Raw genomic sequence first — 20,768 nt, 5'->3', positions numbered from 1 at the left:
AATACTGCTCACACTGTGCTGCTGTCTTGTTTACAGTGTATGACCATCGCACACATTTATTTGTTTACTACACGGTCTGATGGTTGGGCTTGGCCTGAGGTCTGACTATACAAGTGAAATCAGGATGGACTGTGGAAAATATCAGTGGAGTTTCATTGAAAGTCTAACACACGGAGATTGAAGTTGTAGTCTATTTTGTTTTCACACTTCAAATAGCTGTGATAAAACTGCTCTCACCATCTAACACCTACATAAACAGCATCGCCAGAAAACACAACTAGCAGCTAAATAATTCTAATAAATATTCAGTGTCAGCTGGAGGTCTGCAGACAGGTCTATTTCCAGCTCCTTTATTTCCTCTATCATAGTCAGGAAAGGCATATCAAAAACGGTATTCCTGAAGTTGCCAATGGTAACTTAAGATGCACTCTTAATAGTTTACAAAGGAAAAAAATGACCTTTGGAGGATCTACTCGTGACTCTGCTCTCACTGTAGGTGTGTGTGCAGTCAGTGAAGTTTATGGCCGACAGATTTTTAATTCAAGATGAGAAATCGATCACTTAAGAAATAAGCTGTTTCTCAATTACTGTTTAAAAATAGGAAAAGGAAAAACATGCCCCAGACCACTCAAGGCATTTCATATCAAATTAGGAATCAAGAAACAGAAAAGTAAAATGCTTTTTGTTTCGTTTTTTTATTCCCAATTTAATACGGACTGCCTAAAAAAGCAGAAACCGACAAGATTTATTCCTCCATTTTTTGATTTCCTATTTTTAAACAGTCATTGGGAAACAGCTTGTTTCTTGAGTTTGGATTTCTTGTTTTAAATTAAAAAACAGTTGGCCATAAATTACATTGACCCCCTAGTGGCTCTTTTCTGGCAGTTCATAGTAATTCTGACATAAAAAAAACTGAAAACAAAAATGAACTCTAATTCATTTTCCATTTCTCCTTTTTTGTCTTCGCAGGTGACAAAATGTTACTGTCCCAGCGTTCTGGTTTTTGGATGTTCCTTTTCTGATCCGAACACAAAAAATATAGACTGAAAAAAGAACCATTTTTCATTCATTTTTATTTGGGAACAAATAAAGAAAAATGAGGAAACAAAAAACAAAAAGAAATGGAAAACAAAAAATTAAAAAAACAGAAAAAACTGTTATTCATTTTCTGTTTTATGAGTCCCAATTAAACATGAACTGCCTTAAAAGGCCAAGGGCACGTCTTTTCCATGTTTTGTCGGATCTTTAAACAATAATTTGGAAACAGCTTGTTTCTTGATTTTGCATTACTCATATCAAATCTAAAATCCAGTGACGTAAAGTACACTGACTGTGTACAGTTGTATGACCAAAATAAGAAATGTGCTAGAAACTCATCTGACCAGTCAAGAGCAGCTGGTTCAGGCCGTGATTGGCCGTCAACCCCCCAGTACACTGCACAGCAAATGACACGCGAAATGATTACGTTGAATGTCGCCCCAACCTTCAAGTGAGTCTTGCAACTCAAAATTCAAAAACTGTGAATCTGCTGAAAGTGGCAGTGTACGCTCAGCTTTAGTGACCAAGAACAATAGGTTATGGTTGTTTAAAGATCTGCAACCTTCTTTCCTCTGACTAACACTTTCTATTAAAAAAATGGCTGCTCAGTTGTCCCTTTTTTTCTACAGTGCACATACATTTCATACAAAAAAAACTGCATTTTTGTACTGAGATAACAATAAATAACCCCAGATGAAAACCACCAAAGTTACGTCATCATTCAAGTAAAACAGAGTAAAATGGATGTGTGTCTGCTTTCTGCATCCTAAATATCTCACTGAGTTACCAAACTACAACTGACAGCAGGCTACTGACAAGTAAAAGCATGATTTATCTCTTGGAGGCAATAGGAGAAAGGTAAAGAGGAAAGTTCATGTCTTCAGGTTGTAGTTTTTGTCCGTTAAAGTTGTTGGTCAGAGGCGGCGAGGGAAATGGCTCCGGAGTCATAAGAGCTCTTGATTTCTCCTTTCAGTGACAGTGAGCTGCCGGGGCTCTGAGCAATGGAGGCTTCTATCTGAGCGTCTGACACCTGAAGGGACAAAACAGTGAAGAAAAAACTGTGAAGCAGCGCTCTTAGAAAAGTTCCTCTGTGATGAAAACCTGATGAGTCAGTCTGTGGTCAGTGTAAACGACCATGAAATTGTTGTAAGATTTAATACCTCTTCAAACTTCTTGGCTTTGTATTGCGCTGCCCCTTTCAAGAAGTTAAGCAGGATTAGATCGCAGAGAACCGCACCCTGTCAAAATAAAACATTTTAATAAATCCAATAAGCCAACAATAAAAAAGCTCAGTCTTGATCTTGTTCAGAGATTTGTACCAGTCCAATAGACGTGAAGGCAGCAACCAAGTTGATCAGTGTCGGGATTGTGTCAAACTTTCCAGCCTAGGAGAGGCAAGAAACGGTTTAAGTCATAGAGATTTGAAAAGTATTTACAGTGCTAAACAATTTTATTAGACCACCCTAACCCTAACCAAAGTAAGGTTTATGCCACAGCCGCCCTAAATTGACAGCATTGGTAATTACCAAAATCATTTTTTATGTTTCTGCAATGGTTAATACACCAATATGTAGAAGCTCTTTAACCCAAATGATATTTTTAATGCTAAAATATAATTATTATTGCTATCCCTGAATTTTCAAATTTATTGATTTACAAAAAACCTGAAAAAATAGTAAAGCACATTATAATTTCTTGATTAATATGTCAAATTATAGTTATTTACTTGCATTCCTGAACAGAAAAATGGGTTTTAGTGGTTGAATGTTATGCTTGATTCATTTCTGACTTTTCAGAGAAACCCAGTGAGCCAGCTCAAATTTGGGTGAATTCAGTTTGAAATCCCTCATTCCTGTTCAAAACGGTAAAACGTGGAGAGCTGACTGAAAATGAAAGAGTCCGCATTAAAGCACATCATGATGCTGGATGGTCTCTGAGACAAATATGACAGGTGGTCTAATAAATTTGTTAAGCACTATATAATTATTTTTAAATTAAGCCATAAAGAAGTTCATACAGTAAAACAGCAACAGCAAGACTGAAGAAAACAAACAGGTAGTATGTTTCCTAACTGTCTGAAAACCAACCTTCCAGGAACTGTCACTAGTGCACGTGATACACTTTGTTGGTTATTCCTCTCTAACCAGTCTCTAAATAACAAGTTGTGCTCATAAATGCCATGTTTTGAAATTGATGTTTTCTCAGAAGGGGAAAAAAAAACAAGGGCTGTCAGACACTACAATTTTTACATTGTGATTAAATTCAGTATTTCTGTGGCTGATTGTGATTAATCACACCCATTTCAGTCAATTTTGAAATTCAACTATTTTGTATTTTTTTTACGTTTTGTGGCGATTTGGATTTTTATACCATCATGAACTATGGGAAATTGACTTCCTGTTTGGATACAGACCTGTTTTTATTTATAGAGCAAACATGAAATGAACATTTTTGGAGACGGTGGTGGGGGAGACTGAACCTTCAAAGGGGGCCATGCTCTCCTGGGAGAAAAACATGACATTTAAATTAAATGCACCAATCTTGTGTGTTTTTTTGGTGATTCCAGTTTTTAGTTTTTCCTTGCCTGACCTGATTTATACATGAAATAATAACGTATAATTATGTAACATTACGAACACATGAAGCAAATACTCTGAACTGTTTCTTGAGTAAACCACTGGGCGGACTGACAGTGCAGCAGCCATGTCTGGAGTGTAGTTCCGGCTTTGCATTTAGCTTTAAAACATCTCTGTCTCGTAATGTTCCATGATTATTTCATAGCGTGGTGAATGTGCAGGTCACAACTTGTCCACGAGAGCGTTTTGGAGTTGTTGGATTGTGTATTTGATGAGTTTGACGAGGGAAAGCTGGAATACCGTCTGCTTACATTGAGTTGGCACAGCAGGTCCGAACTCGGCAGCGGCGATCTAAAAATAGGTTGCACCGACAACTGAAGGTAACAAACCTATTACTAAGACTATAGGAATTATGGCAATGGGCGAATTTGCCAAAATGTTGAAGTATCCCTTTAACAAAGAAATATCGTCAAGTTCTGATAAAACTGGTGCTTTAGCAGCATCCCTGCTAATCTCTTCCGCCATAACTGCACTGGCCTCTTGTTGCTGCTTGCTTACGTCATGACTCCACAATTTCAATATCCATCTGGGCAAACCGCCCATACTCTGTTTGGGCAAACGTTCTGTCACATTCATTATGATGTCCCTTACATAACCTGAGCTTGACAGGCAGCTGCTACCATTGTTAACTATTATTTGAGTCAGTTGGGGAATCAAACTCCTGCTGAAGATTGTCAGGAGGAGAGTAAAAAAAAAGAAAAAAAACAACAACATTTTTTTATGCCAAGAAAAGCTTTCAGTGCAAGAAGAGAAAAAAAAGAAATCCTGTCCAGTTATGATAAAATTGCAGCTATCATACATCTGAGCTACTGGCCTTGCAAGCAGCCATTGTTTATTGGTTTGCAGTACAATAAAACCACGCCTGAAGCTACAACACATTAGCATATTATGATTTTTTTTTTAGGATTAAACAGCTGCTGCCTGACTAATGATTGTTTCATGAGCAATCTCCCAAATATCTTGTTTTAACTCACATTGCCAGTGACCATAACATCAAAGCGGATCGCATATGCTTTATGAAGAGTCCGGTACTCTGTCCCGTTTTCTGTCTTGAAATATTTTGCAAATCTGCAAAGAGTAGAAAAAAATGTGTCAGAGTGAAAAAGGGGTTGACGGAGAGAGAAGATGATGAGGGAAAAAAAGTTTCTGACCTGAAGTTGTAGCCTTTGGAGACGGCGTTCTTTTCAAATGGTGCATCCAGTCGAGTGAAAGAGTACTTCGGTACACAATAGTCAATGTTTAAGTCCAGGTTACACTTCCACTCAATGTTAATTCCTATTTCTCCTCCCTGAAAGAGAAGGATGAGGAAACCTGAAGCCTTTAGGATCTACACTTGTAAGTAAATAGTAAGTACTGGGGTCATTTATAAATGAGCATGCATACAGCCTGAAGCTGCAGACACCATTCTCCATACTTTCACTTCAGATTGATGGCTGTATGTTCATGAAAGGTGGAATCAATGAATGAATGACTATTTTACTTATATTTCTGGTCTTTTACATGACACATCATACATGGAATTATTGAAAACAAGTTATTATTCTGGATCCACACATACAATATCAACATATGAGCTCGATCCACCTCCATAAAAAACACTCCAAGAGGTCAGGTACGGCCAGGCCTACCCACAAAATCATTTGGGCCCATGAAAACCCAGAGGATGGGCCCTCTCCATTTGTGATTTATTGATGATATTAAAAAGCACATTGAAACCATTCAAATCTATTAAATCACTATAAAACGAGAATATAAGGCAGATCCACATGTGCAGACTTTTCTAGGTGGATCAGGATTTACAAAGAAAACATTGCATGCATGTGGGCGTAGTGTATGCACGTGTAATGTTAGCTTTGGATGTGTGGTCTACGTAAAACCATAGCAGGATAGAAAGGAATTTTCTCAGCATTTCTGTCAGACATGTAACAGCAATAAAATTCTATAACTCGTTGATCATGGTCTAAAATATTATAAATGCTGGTATTATCACAGTTTTTCTATTAATTGCTGAAAATGTTAAAAAATGAAAAAAGTACTGATACTTCACATGAAATAAATTCATCAAGATAAGTTTTTGAAACCCCAACACAAATCAAGCTAGCAGCACAGAACGGTATTCAATTTTTATTTGTATAAATATTAAAGAGTTAATTTTTTACAAGTAAACATAAAAGTCCTTATCAAATGTGGATTAACAAATGTACTTTGACAGTAAGATTGTCAAAAGAAACCTTAAAAATGATTGAGCTAAGTAATGTGTATTCTGACAAATTTAACAGATTTCAACACTGGATTAATATTGAATGTAATACTGAATGTTTTCCTTAAATTCTGAGTTGAACTGTGCTTTTTTTCCCCTTTCACCTAAGTAAACCATCCTTTCTAACATGATGTCTGGACATTATTTAGTGTAATATTAAAGCATGGTTTTTACTAACAGTTTTAATGATATTTAGAATTTGAAGTGTATGATAACCATGGGGAAATTTCATCAGGGTTATCATTATTACTCTTAAACTTTCCATCCTTAATAACACATAAAATTGTCTATTCGTGCCTAGTCCTGGGAAACTATGAAAATAAGAGTAAGGAAAGTCTAAGGAAAGATTGAAAAAAGGATAGTTTATGAGAGAGTCAACACCTTGTCCGCCAGGCTTGCCACGTCCTGCCCAGTGTAGTTCAAAATGTCCCCAACCCGAAAGATGGGGCAGAAAGGGTTCGTCTCTGGATGGTAGGTGCAGCTCTTAATCTCATGAGACGTCATGGTGGACGGAAAGTTCCCTCTAAGACAGAGATGAAAAAATATACATTTGTACCAGCTCTTTAAGACAAGGTCATAAGTGGTAATTATTCCACTAAATTTATCAAACTATTCAATACTCTGATTTTTGATTTATTTCTGGTTTTTGACACTAGTGGACTCAGAGGGTTATGTTTGAAAAAAACGCAATGTGCCCTTTTGGATTCCCCTTCTGCTGATAAAGTGGCTCCGGATTATCTTTCCAGATGGGATTAAATACCCTCTCCAGTGCCAGTGGACAAAACATGTGAAGGTACCTATTTCACTATAACTTTTTTGTGCACTTTTGCCCACTTACATTAACAAATGCCCTTTTTCTCATTCTTAGCCCTGCCCCTCAAATATCCTGACTCTGCCACTGCTTTTTGATATCACTGGGTGCCAGTGAAGCTCAGCTGGAAGAGCAGGCGCGCTGTATGCAGAGACTAAAGTCCTGCACTGGTCGCAGAATAGGTTCAGTGTCTTGATGGCCTCTCTCACTAGTCTTCTTCTTGCATGGCCACTCAGTTTGAGTTTGTGAGGATGGCCTGATCTAGGCAGATTTACACATGTGCCATATTCCTTTCATTTCTTGATGATGGATTTAATTAAACTCTGGGGGATGTTCGGTGCCTTGAGATTTTTTCTACCCCCTGGCTTGTACTTTTCAATAACCTTTTCTCTGAGTTGCTTGGAGTGTTCTTTTGTCTTCATGGTCTAATGGTAGCCAGGAATACTGATTAACCAGTGACTAGACCTTCCAGACATGTGTCTTTATACTACAATCACTTGAGGCACATTCACTCTACTCAGGTGATTCCTATTTCACTAGTTGTGAGAACACTAGCACTATCTGCTGAAAGCTTAACAGGCCTCCCCTGCAAAGTTACAGATGCTAACATTGGATTGGACAGTGGCTGTTTTAGGAAGGGGCTTAGTGAAAGGTTAATATATTTCCAACAAAACTGTGCAATTAAGACTGTATGAGAGTTTGTCTGCATTTTGTTGTGCTTAAACAAAAGGAATTACCCAATATTTAGTGGCTAGGACTTGTACTTTTGTTGAATCTAAACCGATATCAATATTCTTTACTTTTTCTACCTCTAGCTGACATCTGAAACATGTATGTGTTCCTGTGTTTTACCTACCTGGTAACATTAAATAGTGGAAATCGAATACTGTTTTTGATGAATATGGTGAAGTCATTCACATCCAGCATTGGCTTACTGAGGAAGATTAAAAAGGATTCAAAATTATTATTATATGTATTTTTGCATAACTGTGAAACTTTTTGAAATTGTCTTTATTTTACACAAAGATGCTGTCGTTCTCTGCTGGACACCACCCCTCAACCTCACACATGCCCTTGGAGTCATTAGAGGCAGGCTGCAGACAAACACCTGTTATCACTCCTGATGTGTGACACAGAAAAAGAGAATCAATCAAGCTGAAAGAGAAATTCTCAAGAAAACAATGGAGATGGATTTATACTTTTCTTCTTTTTGATAATCACAGGCTAATAAAAATGGCAGTGCAACTTCAAATAATCAAAATTTTCACTCATTTCATCATTGGATCGGTCAAAACTGCTGCTTTTATGTAAATTTCCCTAACCCTTTAATAATACTATACTACTATATATGTGGGAAAGACTCACCATTGGAGAGGATGGATCCCAAATGCTTGTGGCAGTCTTCATCTGTTTTACAACTAAACCTCTTCCCAGTCTGAAACACAGAGACATATTTTTTTATTACCTCTGCCAAGGAGGTTATATGATCAGGTGGGTTTGTTCGTTTGTTAGCAACATAACTCAAAAAGTTGTGGACGGATTTCGATGAAATTTACAGGAAATGGCAGAAATGGCATAAGGAAGAACTGATTAGATTTTGGGAGTGATCCGGACCACCATCTGGATTCAGGAATTTTATTTAAAGGATCCTTTACTATTGGGAGATAGGGCTAATGGCAGAGGTCTGCACTATTACCACTCTATACCAGGAGAGGGCGGACATGAGTAACTTCAATCCCACCAGCATTTTGGGTGTGTAACTATTCAAAGTTTTGGAGTTTATAGAGTTTGAAAGACGCACGCCCGGTCGAGGAGACGAGTCGGAGCGTAACAGAGAGAAAGACAGTGAATTGTAACAAGAATACTCACAATGCTGGGAGGAATATTCACCCTCTGCCATGACTTCCAGTCGTGCAGTGAGACCATGGGTGAGACTGTCAGTGCATCTGTTGGCACCAGCAGGCAATGCTTCCCTCATGACAGTCCACCCATAGCGAGGACAGTACTTCGCCTCACTGTGTTTCCACCCCACCGGGAGGGAGTAATCGGGAAATGCCATGGTGGGGGGTACATGGGGCCAGATCCAGGATTTTTTAAAAGGGTTCTTCACTATTGGGAGATAGGGCTAATGGCGGAGGTCTGTTCTCTGAGTGCTTTTCTAGTTTTTGTATAGTTTTAAGTAGGAACCTTTTTGACGGATAAACATTTCAATGGTAGCACCTTTAAACCTCTTAATTTGTTGTCTTATAACAAATGGAACTCAGCAGAATTTCAAGTACGAAGACTGTTACTCTTTCATTAGTCACCACTCATTCATATCTCTCCCTTCTTCCATTCTTTCTCTCTTCCTGTTCTGGTGATCAGCTGATTATGGGCGTTCACTCTCTCAAGTGCTAAGCTTATCAGATTCTGCCACAATCTGACAAGTTTGACCAATCGTACAACACCTGTCATATTTTTAATCTGTTTTTCTTTCTTTCACAGTCAGCATGTCGTTTCAGTTTGGATGCTGCAACCCTCCTCCACCCCAGCCACCTCCTTTCAGTTCATCAGCATCTAGTCCAGATTCTTACAGGTCTTCTGCTTATCTTATCCTGCATTCCTCAGTCCCTTCCTCCAGGACACCTCAGTGATGTCCCGGTCCAGCTTTTCAAAAGTCTACTGCTCATCTGATCCTGCATCCCTGGTCAACACCACCAGTGTCCATAGTGGGTTATCCTCTTCCTGCCGTCGGCCTCACTACCCCTTCAAGTATCTCCTGATTGAATTTTATATCTACATCCAGGGAGCTTTGATATGAACCTCCTACCTTTTTATTATAACGGCCTTTAAAAAAATGCAGGAATAGGAAGGAATCAGAAGAATATAAGAGTAAAACCCAATCAGATACACAGACTAGTATAATATTATCAAAATGGCAGAATTTAAGTATTATGTGTAATTAGAATAGGCCACTTAGTGTATATAAAAGAACTGGGGACAACATTTGGAAAGGATTTAATCAGTTTATCAGAAAACATGTTAAAGGGCCTGCATTTGGGCAGCAAAGGCAACAAAAAAATCATATATATTCTAGAGGAATGCCATCATTATCATTCATCATCAGTAACTCACGACTGTAAAACTGAACTGATGAGTGATTTGAATCTGTCCTTACCTCTGCACATCTTCCTTGGAACTGGTTTTCTGTGATTATGAGTTTAGTCATGATGCAGAAAACACTTGAACCCTGAAACACAACAGGAAATCCTTCTTAACACTTATTTGCACCCCTATGTTCACACAATGAAGAGAAAATTTGAAGGTACCTGTATCTGTATTTTTACTGATGTTCCACACTCACTGCAGCTGATACTGCCACCTATATTCACATCTTTTACTGTAAAGAACTCAAGTGTGTGTCCTGTACACACAGAGGCCGAGTTGAACAGAACTAAGAGTGGTGAGGCAGACAGTCTGGTAGTTGTTCTATGTTTGGGGCTTCATTCAAAATCAGGGCTCACGATGGGACAACTACCATCCATAATAAATACCATAATAAATCTTATGCATCCTTAGAACATTTCATGATACACATTCTTACCCATGGACTTGCACATAGGCATCATTCACTGACCCAACATTTAATACATCTTCACATCTGTACAGCACTAACTCTGTAAGGCTGTGACATGAAAACTTTCATTTTTTTTTGTCTTGACGCAGTATCAACCCTTAAAACGTAAAAAAATACACAAAAAATTTTCAAATTACCATCATTGTTGCTAATGCTTGTATAATCAGTTTACAGGGTTATTCCAGTCAATACCAAACACTCTACCTTGATCCTGAACATCAACGGTCTGTTGTCGTGAATACACTCATCTACAGTTGCTTCATTTACCAACATTAGCCCTACACCTACCATTGTTAATAGAAATGTTAAAGTGAATCTAATTGCAGCTCTATTTTCACTGCTATAACTACCAAAATCAGTCTTCTGCATTTCATGATTATCTTAGCTGCTAATTCTAACATTACAACAGTTCTAAGTGTTAAGCTCATGGTGGATTAATGTTGGGTCTTTCTAAACGATAACAGAGTACAGTCTAGACCTGCCGTCTTTGCAAAGTGTCTTCAAATAACTCTGGGTATCAGCTGGTGCTACAAGATTGATTGATGATTGGTAAAGGCACTCTGCATGTCTCTGTGATATGTTTTAAAAATGCCTAATAAGACTATACTTTGAAATGGTAGTCATCCTCCTCAAAACTGAAGCCTTTACACTGTGCATTTTGCTTTTTTTAAATGATGGAATTTCACAGTGTACCAAATTGTTATCTTTTGACATGACATTAGGCTATACTCTCTCTTTCTGAGCAGTTGTTTGATTTCATTATTTGATGAAATGCTTGGAAAAAAAATTCTGCACCAGAAAAGCAGTAATAAAGCCAAGTCCTAGGATCTGTTTTACAGCAGCCATTAGGAACTAGTTTGCTTTGGGAGAAGTGCATTGACAGAGATAGTTACAGGTGCGTGATCCAACATTTGTTCATCCTGGTGTCATAAATACTCTAACCAGAGATCAAATATGCAGCCTGTCTGACCGAGAAACCTCAGAGATAAACCATATCATTGTCGAAGAAAACACACCAATGATACATGCCATACTCATGTCTGGATGGGTTTAAAACTCCTGCCATCAAGATCACATACCTGTGGTGGGAGGACGTAGTCGGCCACATCCATCACCTGGTTGTTATGGTAGCCAAAGCCTTTAACTTTGGTCATCACAGAGGACTCGATGCCGGTGTCAGTCACCTGATAGGCTTTCTCATGGATGAAGACCCAGCTGCAGAGTTTTGGAAAGGAGATATCACAGCATGTGCAGAGTTAATCTCAGAACCTAATAAACAGTATATTAAACATTTTTGATTTTTATTCAGTGTTATGTTAGATACGAGTGTGGCAAGATAGATGATCTGTAAACTTTTTTCTACAATTTTTATTTTCTTGACAAAAGTTTGCCCCTATTACATATTAGTCATAATCTGAATTCCATTAAATAAAAAAAGTCACTTTTTACTCCTGTATATTCTTCATAGCCTAATTGACCCCCCCAAACACACATCCCCACACACACACAAATAAATGTTTAGGAAGGTCGTTACTTAAGTTTCTTACTTGACTTAATTTTCCCTATCTCTTTAATACAGCACAAGAAACATATAAGTTATATTTTGGTTTAAACATGAAGTAGTACAATGTGGAACAAATTTAAAAATTAAATTAAAAGAAAAACAAAGTTGTGTTGACTTAATTTTTAGCTACCAGCTGTGGAAAGTGACAACAAAACAGTTAAAATATCTTGTCATTTTTAGTCTCTTTATGTCAGTGTATTCTTTACATTTTGTTGGTCAAAAACTGATAAAGTCTGATCGATATGTTAAATATTACTTAATATGGAAGCCCTGAGCAAACAAATTATATCATACATTTCATTAACTCTCCTTTTCTGTGAAAACAAGACAATTGCAGTTATTTTCTTGATCAACTTGTTTATCTTAATATATCGAGACAAAACCCTGATTTTTACTTGTAAATGAGCCAGGTCGTCCCCTCGACTTTGGATCGACCTACCTGAGGAATTCAGAATCGGTCATTCTTTGAACTCATTTTTGTAGACTTGCCTTTATGTGATGTTGTCTGCTTTTGGTTTTCTCACAGATTTCTTTTTTTGTTTATGGACTCTGTGATTTATGTACAGTTAAGGAGAAACACCTGAGTGGTTTACTGTTAATTCCTGTACGTTAAAATGTCCATTTAACAACATTGTACATATATTAACCTGTGAGCTAGCATTGTGTTAAATTCACGTGCTATCCTTTTGTAGTGTACTGTATGTGACTGCCGCTACGAGCCAACTGTATGACTGACCAGCACTTAGGCTACTCTGTTCCTGTCCTGATATTAAATGGCCGCATAAAAGGACAAATGAGCCTCCTGTCCATCACTCTACACACAACGCAGAGTCAAGGGGTTTTATTGAATCAGCCAGCTGCAGAGAAGTGCAACTGAGCGCAGTTACAATGGGTTCCTGTGGTTCTTTTTATAGCTATAATGCCATGTGATGTCTGCGTCCTATTAATGTATAATGAATTCCCAGTTTGTATCAATAGTTTGGGGGTTTTCATCAGTTTTTATTTATTTATTTTTTTGTTTGTTTTACATTTCAATTTAGTTTTAGTTAGTTTTTTATGCTGGGTTACTAGTTTAGTTTAGTTTTTATTTTGCAAAAATACTTCATTTTAGTTTAGTTTTTATTAGTTTTAGTGTTAGTTTTAGTCTTTTCAGCAAGATCGGATACCTGTCAGGGGCAAGACCCAAGGGGCTTATCACTTTACATTTCATTTATTCAATTTTGATGTTTGCATACAACTTAAGACCAAAAATGACCATTTGTGGAGTATTATTTAATCAAATCAGGGGATTTTACTCTCTCTAGGCTTGGGCATACATGTCAGTCATTATGTTGTCAAAGACTAAAACTTAAGAAATTTTGTCTTTAATTTTACTTTATTTAAGTTACTTTTCTAACCACAAAAATTTAGTATTAGTTTTTTTTTGAAAGCTTTGTTTTTATTCAGTTTTTTCTTAACTTAAATGATTTTTACATTTTAGTTTAGTTAGTTTTACTTAACTATAATAACCTTGGTCTATATGGTATCTTGTGATGTCTGGGTTCTTCATGTCTTATGATGCTGTTGTTGATTATTGTTCAGGTTTTTAAACTGCATGTATTTTCCTGATGCTGTTGGTGCCATTTGCTCTGTTGTCTTTGTCTTTTGTTTGGGTTCTGTTGCTTTGTTCCTCTGTCTGCCTCTGCACACGTCAAAGCATTTTGTAAACGGTATCATCAGTAACCAGGTGCTGGATTCAAAGTAAGTGCAGCAAAAAAAGAAGCGAGGTCTGCACACCAGGAAGTTCCCGATTCAAGCTTTTATTTGTAACAATGACATTCCGAAATGTCACTTGTTGCAATTAAAAGCTTGACATGGGAACTTCCTGGTGTGCAAAGCACTTTGTAAACCCTTGCTTTTAAATGTGCTATACAAATCCCTGCAAGTTGTCTTGATTAATAATTATCACATGAGTAAAGCTCTGCTGACAATTAAAAGGGGAATGGGACATATTTGAAAACCTAACAGTAGTGGGGTAGAAAAGAAGCAAAGAAATTAGAACTTCCATGCACCCCTAACACATTTTTTAGGGATTTTTGACCACATGTATCCTGATCCAAGGAACTGTAAGCCTTACTAACCAATTTACCAGAACTTGTTTGAGTCAAGGATGCCCTATCTGCAGGTGACATCTAAGCATTTTAAACTGCAAACAGATTTACAAGAGAATAGGTTCTCCTGGAAGTAGTCCCACAGTAAATATGAGTGAAAATGAAAGCTGGTATTGATTTTTGTAAATGTAATCTTGCCATCACTTTCATTGTTATTGTGGCTTAGTGGAAGATTTCTAATGTCCTGTTTGAAATAAATTGAAAACTGTCTGCATGCAAAGTCAAACAAGATTAAAGGGAAAACCTGTAAAATAAAGACTATTAAAAAGTTACACTGACCCAACAAAATATGCGATGATGAGCAGTTGTACGATCCGGTTGATGATGCCCACGGACCAGCTCTTGACCACCACAGACTTGGTGGTCTCATAGGTGAAGAAGTCAGTAACGAAGCCCCACACCCAGGAGCCCATGCCTGCTTGTCAGTGTGGATCAGCTCCTCCTAAATCTGAAGAAAGGTGCAGCTCCGGTCGAGCCTCAACAGGTGCTTTCAAAGAAGTATGGAGGTGAAAGTATCTGAATGTAGGAGAAGCTCCTGGTTCTAAGGAGAGAAAGTTGTCTAAAGCTTTCCCCTTGTCCTGTCTTGCACTCTTTGTTTTGTTCTGTGTTCATCTCCCTCATTGCATATTTGATTTGCCTCCCTCCTCTCCTTCACTTCCTCTGTTTCATTGGTTTATGTCACAAACCGGACCTCCCTTTCCTTTATTCAAATCAGCCAGAGAAAAATGTGAGTGTCCCTGACATCCCTCCCTCTGCTTTCTGTCCTGACCACAAATCCCCATCTCCCATCTCTCTCTTCTCTCCACGTCTTTGGCTTTGTTCATAGTGTTCTATTGAAAGCAACACAATTAGAGTCAATCTGTTGTGCTTCCATTTTAAATCTAATATCCTTTCAGTGGAGATTCTGACCCTTTCTGCTTGTTTTTACAGTGCATATAGAAATATTCACCTTCTTGGTTGATTTGCCCTTTAATTGATTTTATAAATCAATCATGGTCTATAACTCGGCTTTTTTGACGAAAAAACAAAAAACAAAACGTACAAATAATTTCTTTAAAGTCAACGTGAAAACAGAGTAATGTCAATTAAAAATTTGTAATGTAAAATAATTGACTGCATAAACATTCATCCCCTTCAGGTCAGTATTTAGTAGATACAACTTTGGCTGCAATCACAGCACTGAGTCTGTGTGGTTAGGTCCCAGTCAGGCTCAAACATCTGGACACTAATTCCACTCCATTCTTCTTTGCAAAACTGCTCAAGCTCTGTTAAGCTGCATTGGGATCAGGCGTGAACAGCCCGTTTTAAGTCCAGCCACAAATTCTCTGTTGAATTAAGGTCTGGGCTTTGACTCGGCCAATCCTGAACGCTCACCTTGTCGCCTTTAAAACATTTTTGTGCAGCTTTTGCTGTATGCTTCGGGTCATTGTCTTGCTGGAAAATAAATCTTTTCCCAAGCAGTAGTTCTCTTGCAGACTGAATAAGATTGTCTTCCAGGGTTTTCCTATATTTTGCTGCAGTCAATTTACCCTCTACCTTTACAAGCCTTCCAGGGCCATCTGCTGAGAAGCATCCCCACAGCATGATGCTGTCACTACTGTGCTTCACAGTGGGGATGGTGGGTTTGTGATGATGTGCAAAACATAGTTCTGCAAAACATAGTGTCTTGTCTGATGGCCAAAAAGCACCTTTTTGGTCTCATCAGACCAAAGAACTTTCTTCCACTTAGCCATGGAGTCTCCCACGTGCCTTTTGGTGAACTCTAGAGGAGATATAATGAGTTTTCTTCAACAGTGGCTTTCTTTTTGCCATCTCCTGTGAAGGTTTTACTGGGGAGGAACCCGGGCAACAGTTGTTGTATGCAGAGTCTCTGCCATCTCAGCTGCTGAAGCTTGTAACTCCTTCAGAGAAGCCATAGGTGTCTTGGTGGCCTTTCTCACTAGTTACCTTCTTGCATGGTCACTCAGTTTGTGAGAACAGTGTGATCTAGGCAGATTTACACGTGCCGTATTCCTTCCATTTCTTGATGATGGATTTACCTGAATTCCTGGGGATGCTCAGGGCCTTGGAATTATTGTTTATATCCATCTCCTGACTTATTCTTTGCTTGGAGTGTTCTTTTGTCTTCATGATATAATGGAAGCCAGGAATACTGATTAACCAGTGACTGAGCCTTCCAGACACAGGTGTCTTTATACTACAATCACTTGAGACATTGTGAGACTACTAGCACCAACTGGCTGGACCTCCAATGAATCAGGTCAGTCACCTTAAAGGGGGTGAATAATTATGCTGTCACTGATTTTACATGACATTTTTTTATTTCATTAACATTGCTTTCAGTAATCTGTTTTCACTTTCAAATTAAAGAGTATTTTTGTAGATTTTTTGTTGTCAAAAAGCCAAATTATATTGACCAAGATTGACTTATAAAATCAACAAAAGGGTAAAGCATCCAAGGCGGTGAATACTTTTTATAAGTACTGTAAATCTGAACTGCACTGATTTATGGAAAATCTCATCAATGATGCATTCACACAGAAAACAGATTAAACAGTTTAGAAAAAAACAACTGTAAAAGCCACACATTTAACCTTGTCTGGTTATAGTTACAACCATTAAAGCCGCAAGAGGAACCAGAACTCCAACATTTCAGAAAATATAACCTAACAGTTTATAACATTTAACTGGATGTTTGGTTGCTGTCAGTGGTTAGTCACAATTATTGAACAGAATTATTTTGTGTCTGCTGCTCATATCTACAGTAGAGTAGCCATGCAGGAATGAGGACAACCATGAAAAACTCCTTACAGGAGCTTTAAAAATGGCGTAGCTTATTTAGTCAACTTTCAGGCTTCTATAAGTGGCCTAACTCTAAATGTGCTGAAATAAATGACAAACTGTGGCATTATTGACAACTGTGCAATAATGTGACATGTGATATGACCACTTCTCAATACACTCAAAAGCACTGACAGCATTACAGGCTCTCACGTCAGAGATAATGTAATGATGCTGTGACAGAGTGTATGTGTGTGTCTGAGTGGATGTATGTGCCTAGAGACTATGTCATTTCTTAAGTGGGTCCATTATGTTTGTGGTCAATTAATGGTAATCTAATACAAGACAAGACACACATGGGAACACGTGCATGCATCAGACTTACACACAAGAGCAAGAGCTTTGAGGCTGCATATGACTGTAACGTTTATCACACAGATGTAATGAAAGCTTTCCTGTAATGGTGGCAGAAAATATGAAACCTACGCGGCTACAGATATGAGACCCTAGATGTCAGATGGTAGAAATGGAGGGAGTACAGGATTGTCTGATGGATTTTGTAGTGAAAGAGGAAACCGTAGTGAAAGTGATCATCATGTAACAGGAAGGGGTCTTTGTAAACACATTCACACCCAATCCATTTTAGACAGCTACACTGAGGACATGCCAGCACACAAACATCCCAGGAACAATGGAGCAAAACCTCACACATCAACAAAACACATACAGGAGAGACTGCACAAATCCTCTCGGTTATTTCAAGCAGTTTTTTGCCAGTGATGGTAGGTTTACCAGTTGAATGTAAACTGGAATATCAGATACTGAAGTGAGCTTCCTTAAAACTGTTCAGAAACATCTAGAGATTCTGTGTGAAGATGACACATGAAAGCCAACTTGGCTTTTGAATGGAGTGGGTTCTTTTTTTTATTTTTGCAAATATCAGGTGGGCTTTCATGTGTTTTGCACTGTGAAGAAGCTTCTGTCTAGTCACTGCCATAAAGCCCATATCATTGGGAGGGCTGCAGTGATGGTTGTCCTTCTGGAACTTTTGTTCCATCTCCACACAGGATCAGCTCAGAGTGACTAGAACCAGGAAAAGAGATCATATCACTCCTGTCTTTGCTTCTCTGCACTGGCTCCTGATAAAATCTCTAGATTTTAACATGATTCTTCTCACTTACAAAGCTCTGAATTGTCAGGCACTAGCCTATCTTTAAGAGCTCATAGTGCTGTATCATCCTTCTAGCTTATTGCGCTCGCAAAGTGCTGGCCTGCTTGCGGTATCCTCAGTCTCTTAAAGTAGTATGGGGGGTAGATGCCTCAGCTATCAGGACCCTGTCCTTTGGAATCATCTACCTGTTGGGGCCAGAGAGGCAGACACTATCTCTACCGTTAAGAGTAGGCTTAAAACGTTTCCCTTTGATAAAGCTTATCATTAGGACTGGCTCAGACCTGGACTAGTCCTTTAGTTGGTTATGCTGCTATAGCCTTAGACTGCTAGGGGGTCACGGCCATGTATCGTCCTTAAATAGAAGCAAAATGTACAAATGTACCACCAGGTACAGGCAGTGCTACTCACTCTGAGGGTGCCACACACTGTGAGCCCTCAACATTTTGAATTAAGTCCCAAACATACAACAACAACCAGACGAAAATGCCTGGCTAAAATGACTGACTCGGCTAAAATTACTTCAGAATTATCAGCATACTGACACCAGCAAAAATCCATCCTTCTGTACTGTTTATCTTTATTAATCATTATTAATGCTGACAGCCTTGGTTGAAAAATAAACAAAACCATCTCTATTTTCCCCAACATTTAAAATTTTCAGTTGCTGATCAAATCAATTTAGTCATGGTTTGACAAACTTTACAAATTTTTTTTACATCTTTCAGCTTGGAAAAATTATAAATGTTCCCCACCATGCCTTCCAAAAACTAAGCATATTGTTAAATGATTTCAAATTGTATATTTTATAAAAATAAATGCGTAAAAATCCTTGAGTCTGTACACGATTAGTCCCTGTCCCTAGTCTCTGGCAACTTTTTTTTTGGGGGGGGGGGTCACAGGCTGAAACGTTTGAGCACCCCCTCCTAGAAAATAAAGTCAATGCTCCTTCAGCACTCCCAATAATAATGCCACCTTTCAAACCTTTAAACAAAGGTCCACAAAGCACAACTTTGTGCTATTAAGTTAACATTATTATTCTAACATGCTAGGGTAAACATTCATCAGATGAAACAGGCTGGTTAAAACAAGTTTTATCTTCTGGTCAAGGGATTCTACATGTGCATTTTCACATGGAGGCTCGGAGTAATATCCAGAGGTTTCCAAGAGGGCAGTGCATGTGTGACAGGGGCTTTCCATATAATCCCCTTTTTATCCAGGAGTACATTACATTAAAGCCTTTTAGAAAACTGCAACAGAAATGCAGAAAAATCTGATTTTAAAAGCTAAAATTGACAACATACTGAGCTTTGAAGCAAAATAATATCACATGGCTCAGTTGAAATCAAAGGAAACATCTTCATGTCCCTTCCAGTAAATATGAGGGGTCATTTTCTGGTCATCCTGTCAGTTGCACTATGGCTTGAGGCAGTCTCATCATCAAACCAACACTGTCCAAGAGGGATTGAACCACACATCCGGAAGTGTTGAGCTCTCAAAAACCACTCTGTTCAACCCTCATATAAAAGCCCTTTTACAAACCACTGCGTGCTTAGACTTCGGCCTCCTATTGGAAACCACTGTCTCTCCAACAGTGACCAGCATTGGCATCTAACTTGCTCTGATAACACTCTCAAACCACCCTGCCTGGTTAAATAGGCCTGATGTATCAGAAACACTGATGTGGATTCTGATCCTACAGGAATCTACTGATCAAGACTACATTCAGCCCTCATGCTTAAACTTTTTATGAAAAGAAAACAAGGAACTTCAGAAAGATTAAGGATGAAGACATGAATCTAACCATGGAAATATTCCATAATGTTCTGGATTAAGGACACAAGTGAACAGAGAAAGTTAAAGTATTTGATAACACAGGGTATAAATGCATATTTGCTTGTCCAATGAGCTCTCTGAGAGTTAATTAAGACATCATGCACTGGGGTGTCCTAACTTTTCACCGTGGCAGCGGGGAGAAGTTGCAATGTTTTAAAAGAAGAAAAAAAAAAAGCAATAATAATGGTTATCAAAATGAATGTATCAATGCTTTCAGCCCTTAAAATTACCTGCTAAACACGAAAGAGTTATTTGACTGGATCCTTGTGCAGTGAATTTTGAAGATTAAACGTTCAGCATAGATCTGCCAGGTTTTTCCTGCATCCATCATTCATTCATCCATTTTTGGTGTTGGAATTACACTTTTACAAAACAGACTCCTAGCTTCACTGAGGATCACAGACCAACATCTTTAGTGTCCATTTAAAAGAAACTCTGCATAGTGGATTTATTAAATTCACATCAGTATCTTCTACATGTAGGTCATAAGGAAACGCACATTTTCAAGTAAATAGAATAGACAGAATTACAGAAAGGCTGCAATTTCTGCGCAATGAATTATGGGTAGTGATGCTATACAGCTGTATTGTTCATCCTTTCACACCTTTTTAATGTACCCACCTAAATCTAGAAAACGGTCACCTCTTCCACACTGATCTATTTATTATCCAGTTGTAAATTTTTATCCAAAATGGAGAAATCTATTGTTTCTTTCTTGTATTTCTATTTCAAGGCACCTCAGTAAATCTATTTTCTATATCGCTTAATTCAAAGGACTGGCCACCAGTCAATCACAGAGCCATTCTAATGTATCTGAATATGCTATTTTATTTCACTGGTGTTTACGATTTATTTTCCTAATATTGATGAACTATGTATCTATGCTTGATTCTGCATTTTGATAAAAA

General features: G+C 38.1%; 1 protein-coding gene across 1 annotated transcript; it reads right to left on the bottom strand.

The window, feature by feature from the left end:
• Positions 1-529: 529 nt before the first annotated feature.
• Positions 530-14,641, bottom strand: p2rx3a (purinergic receptor P2X, ligand-gated ion channel, 3a). The gene is made up of 12 exons (XM_041797924.1): positions 14,355-14,641; positions 11,441-11,576; positions 9,903-9,974; positions 8,111-8,180; positions 7,766-7,865; positions 7,602-7,679; positions 6,316-6,457; positions 4,826-4,962; positions 4,649-4,742; positions 2,358-2,423; positions 2,199-2,276; positions 530-2,068 (listed from the first exon to the last, which is right to left on the bottom strand). The coding sequence occupies exons 1-12, from the start codon at positions 14,486-14,488 to the stop codon at positions 1,940-1,942; spliced, it is 1,236 nt and encodes a 411-aa protein (XP_041653858.1). The 5' UTR covers positions 14,489-14,641; the 3' UTR covers positions 530-1,939.
• Between the last annotated feature and the right edge of the window lie 6,127 nt (positions 14,642-20,768).

The sequence above is a fragment of the Cheilinus undulatus genome, linkage group 10 (assembly GCF_018320785.1).
Source record: "Cheilinus undulatus linkage group 10, ASM1832078v1, whole genome shotgun sequence".
In the NCBI taxonomy this organism is placed as follows: domain Eukaryota; kingdom Metazoa; phylum Chordata; class Actinopteri; order Labriformes; family Labridae; genus Cheilinus; species Cheilinus undulatus.
This window is presented reverse-complemented; position numbering and strand designations above follow the sequence as displayed.

Coding starts and splice junctions, on each gene's coding strand:
- p2rx3a (XM_041797924.1), bottom strand. CDS start 14,488: ATGGGCTCCTGGGTGTGGGGCTTCGTTACTGACTTCTTCACCTATGAG. Junction 8,181..9,902: donor TCCAAGGAAGATGTGCAGAG/GTAAGGACAGAT, acceptor TCTGTGTTTCAG/ACTGGGAAGAGGTTTAGTTG. Junction 4,963..6,315: donor TGGCAAGCCTGGCGGACAAG/GTGTTGACTCTC, acceptor CTTCTCTTTCAG/GGAGGAGAAATAGGAATTAA.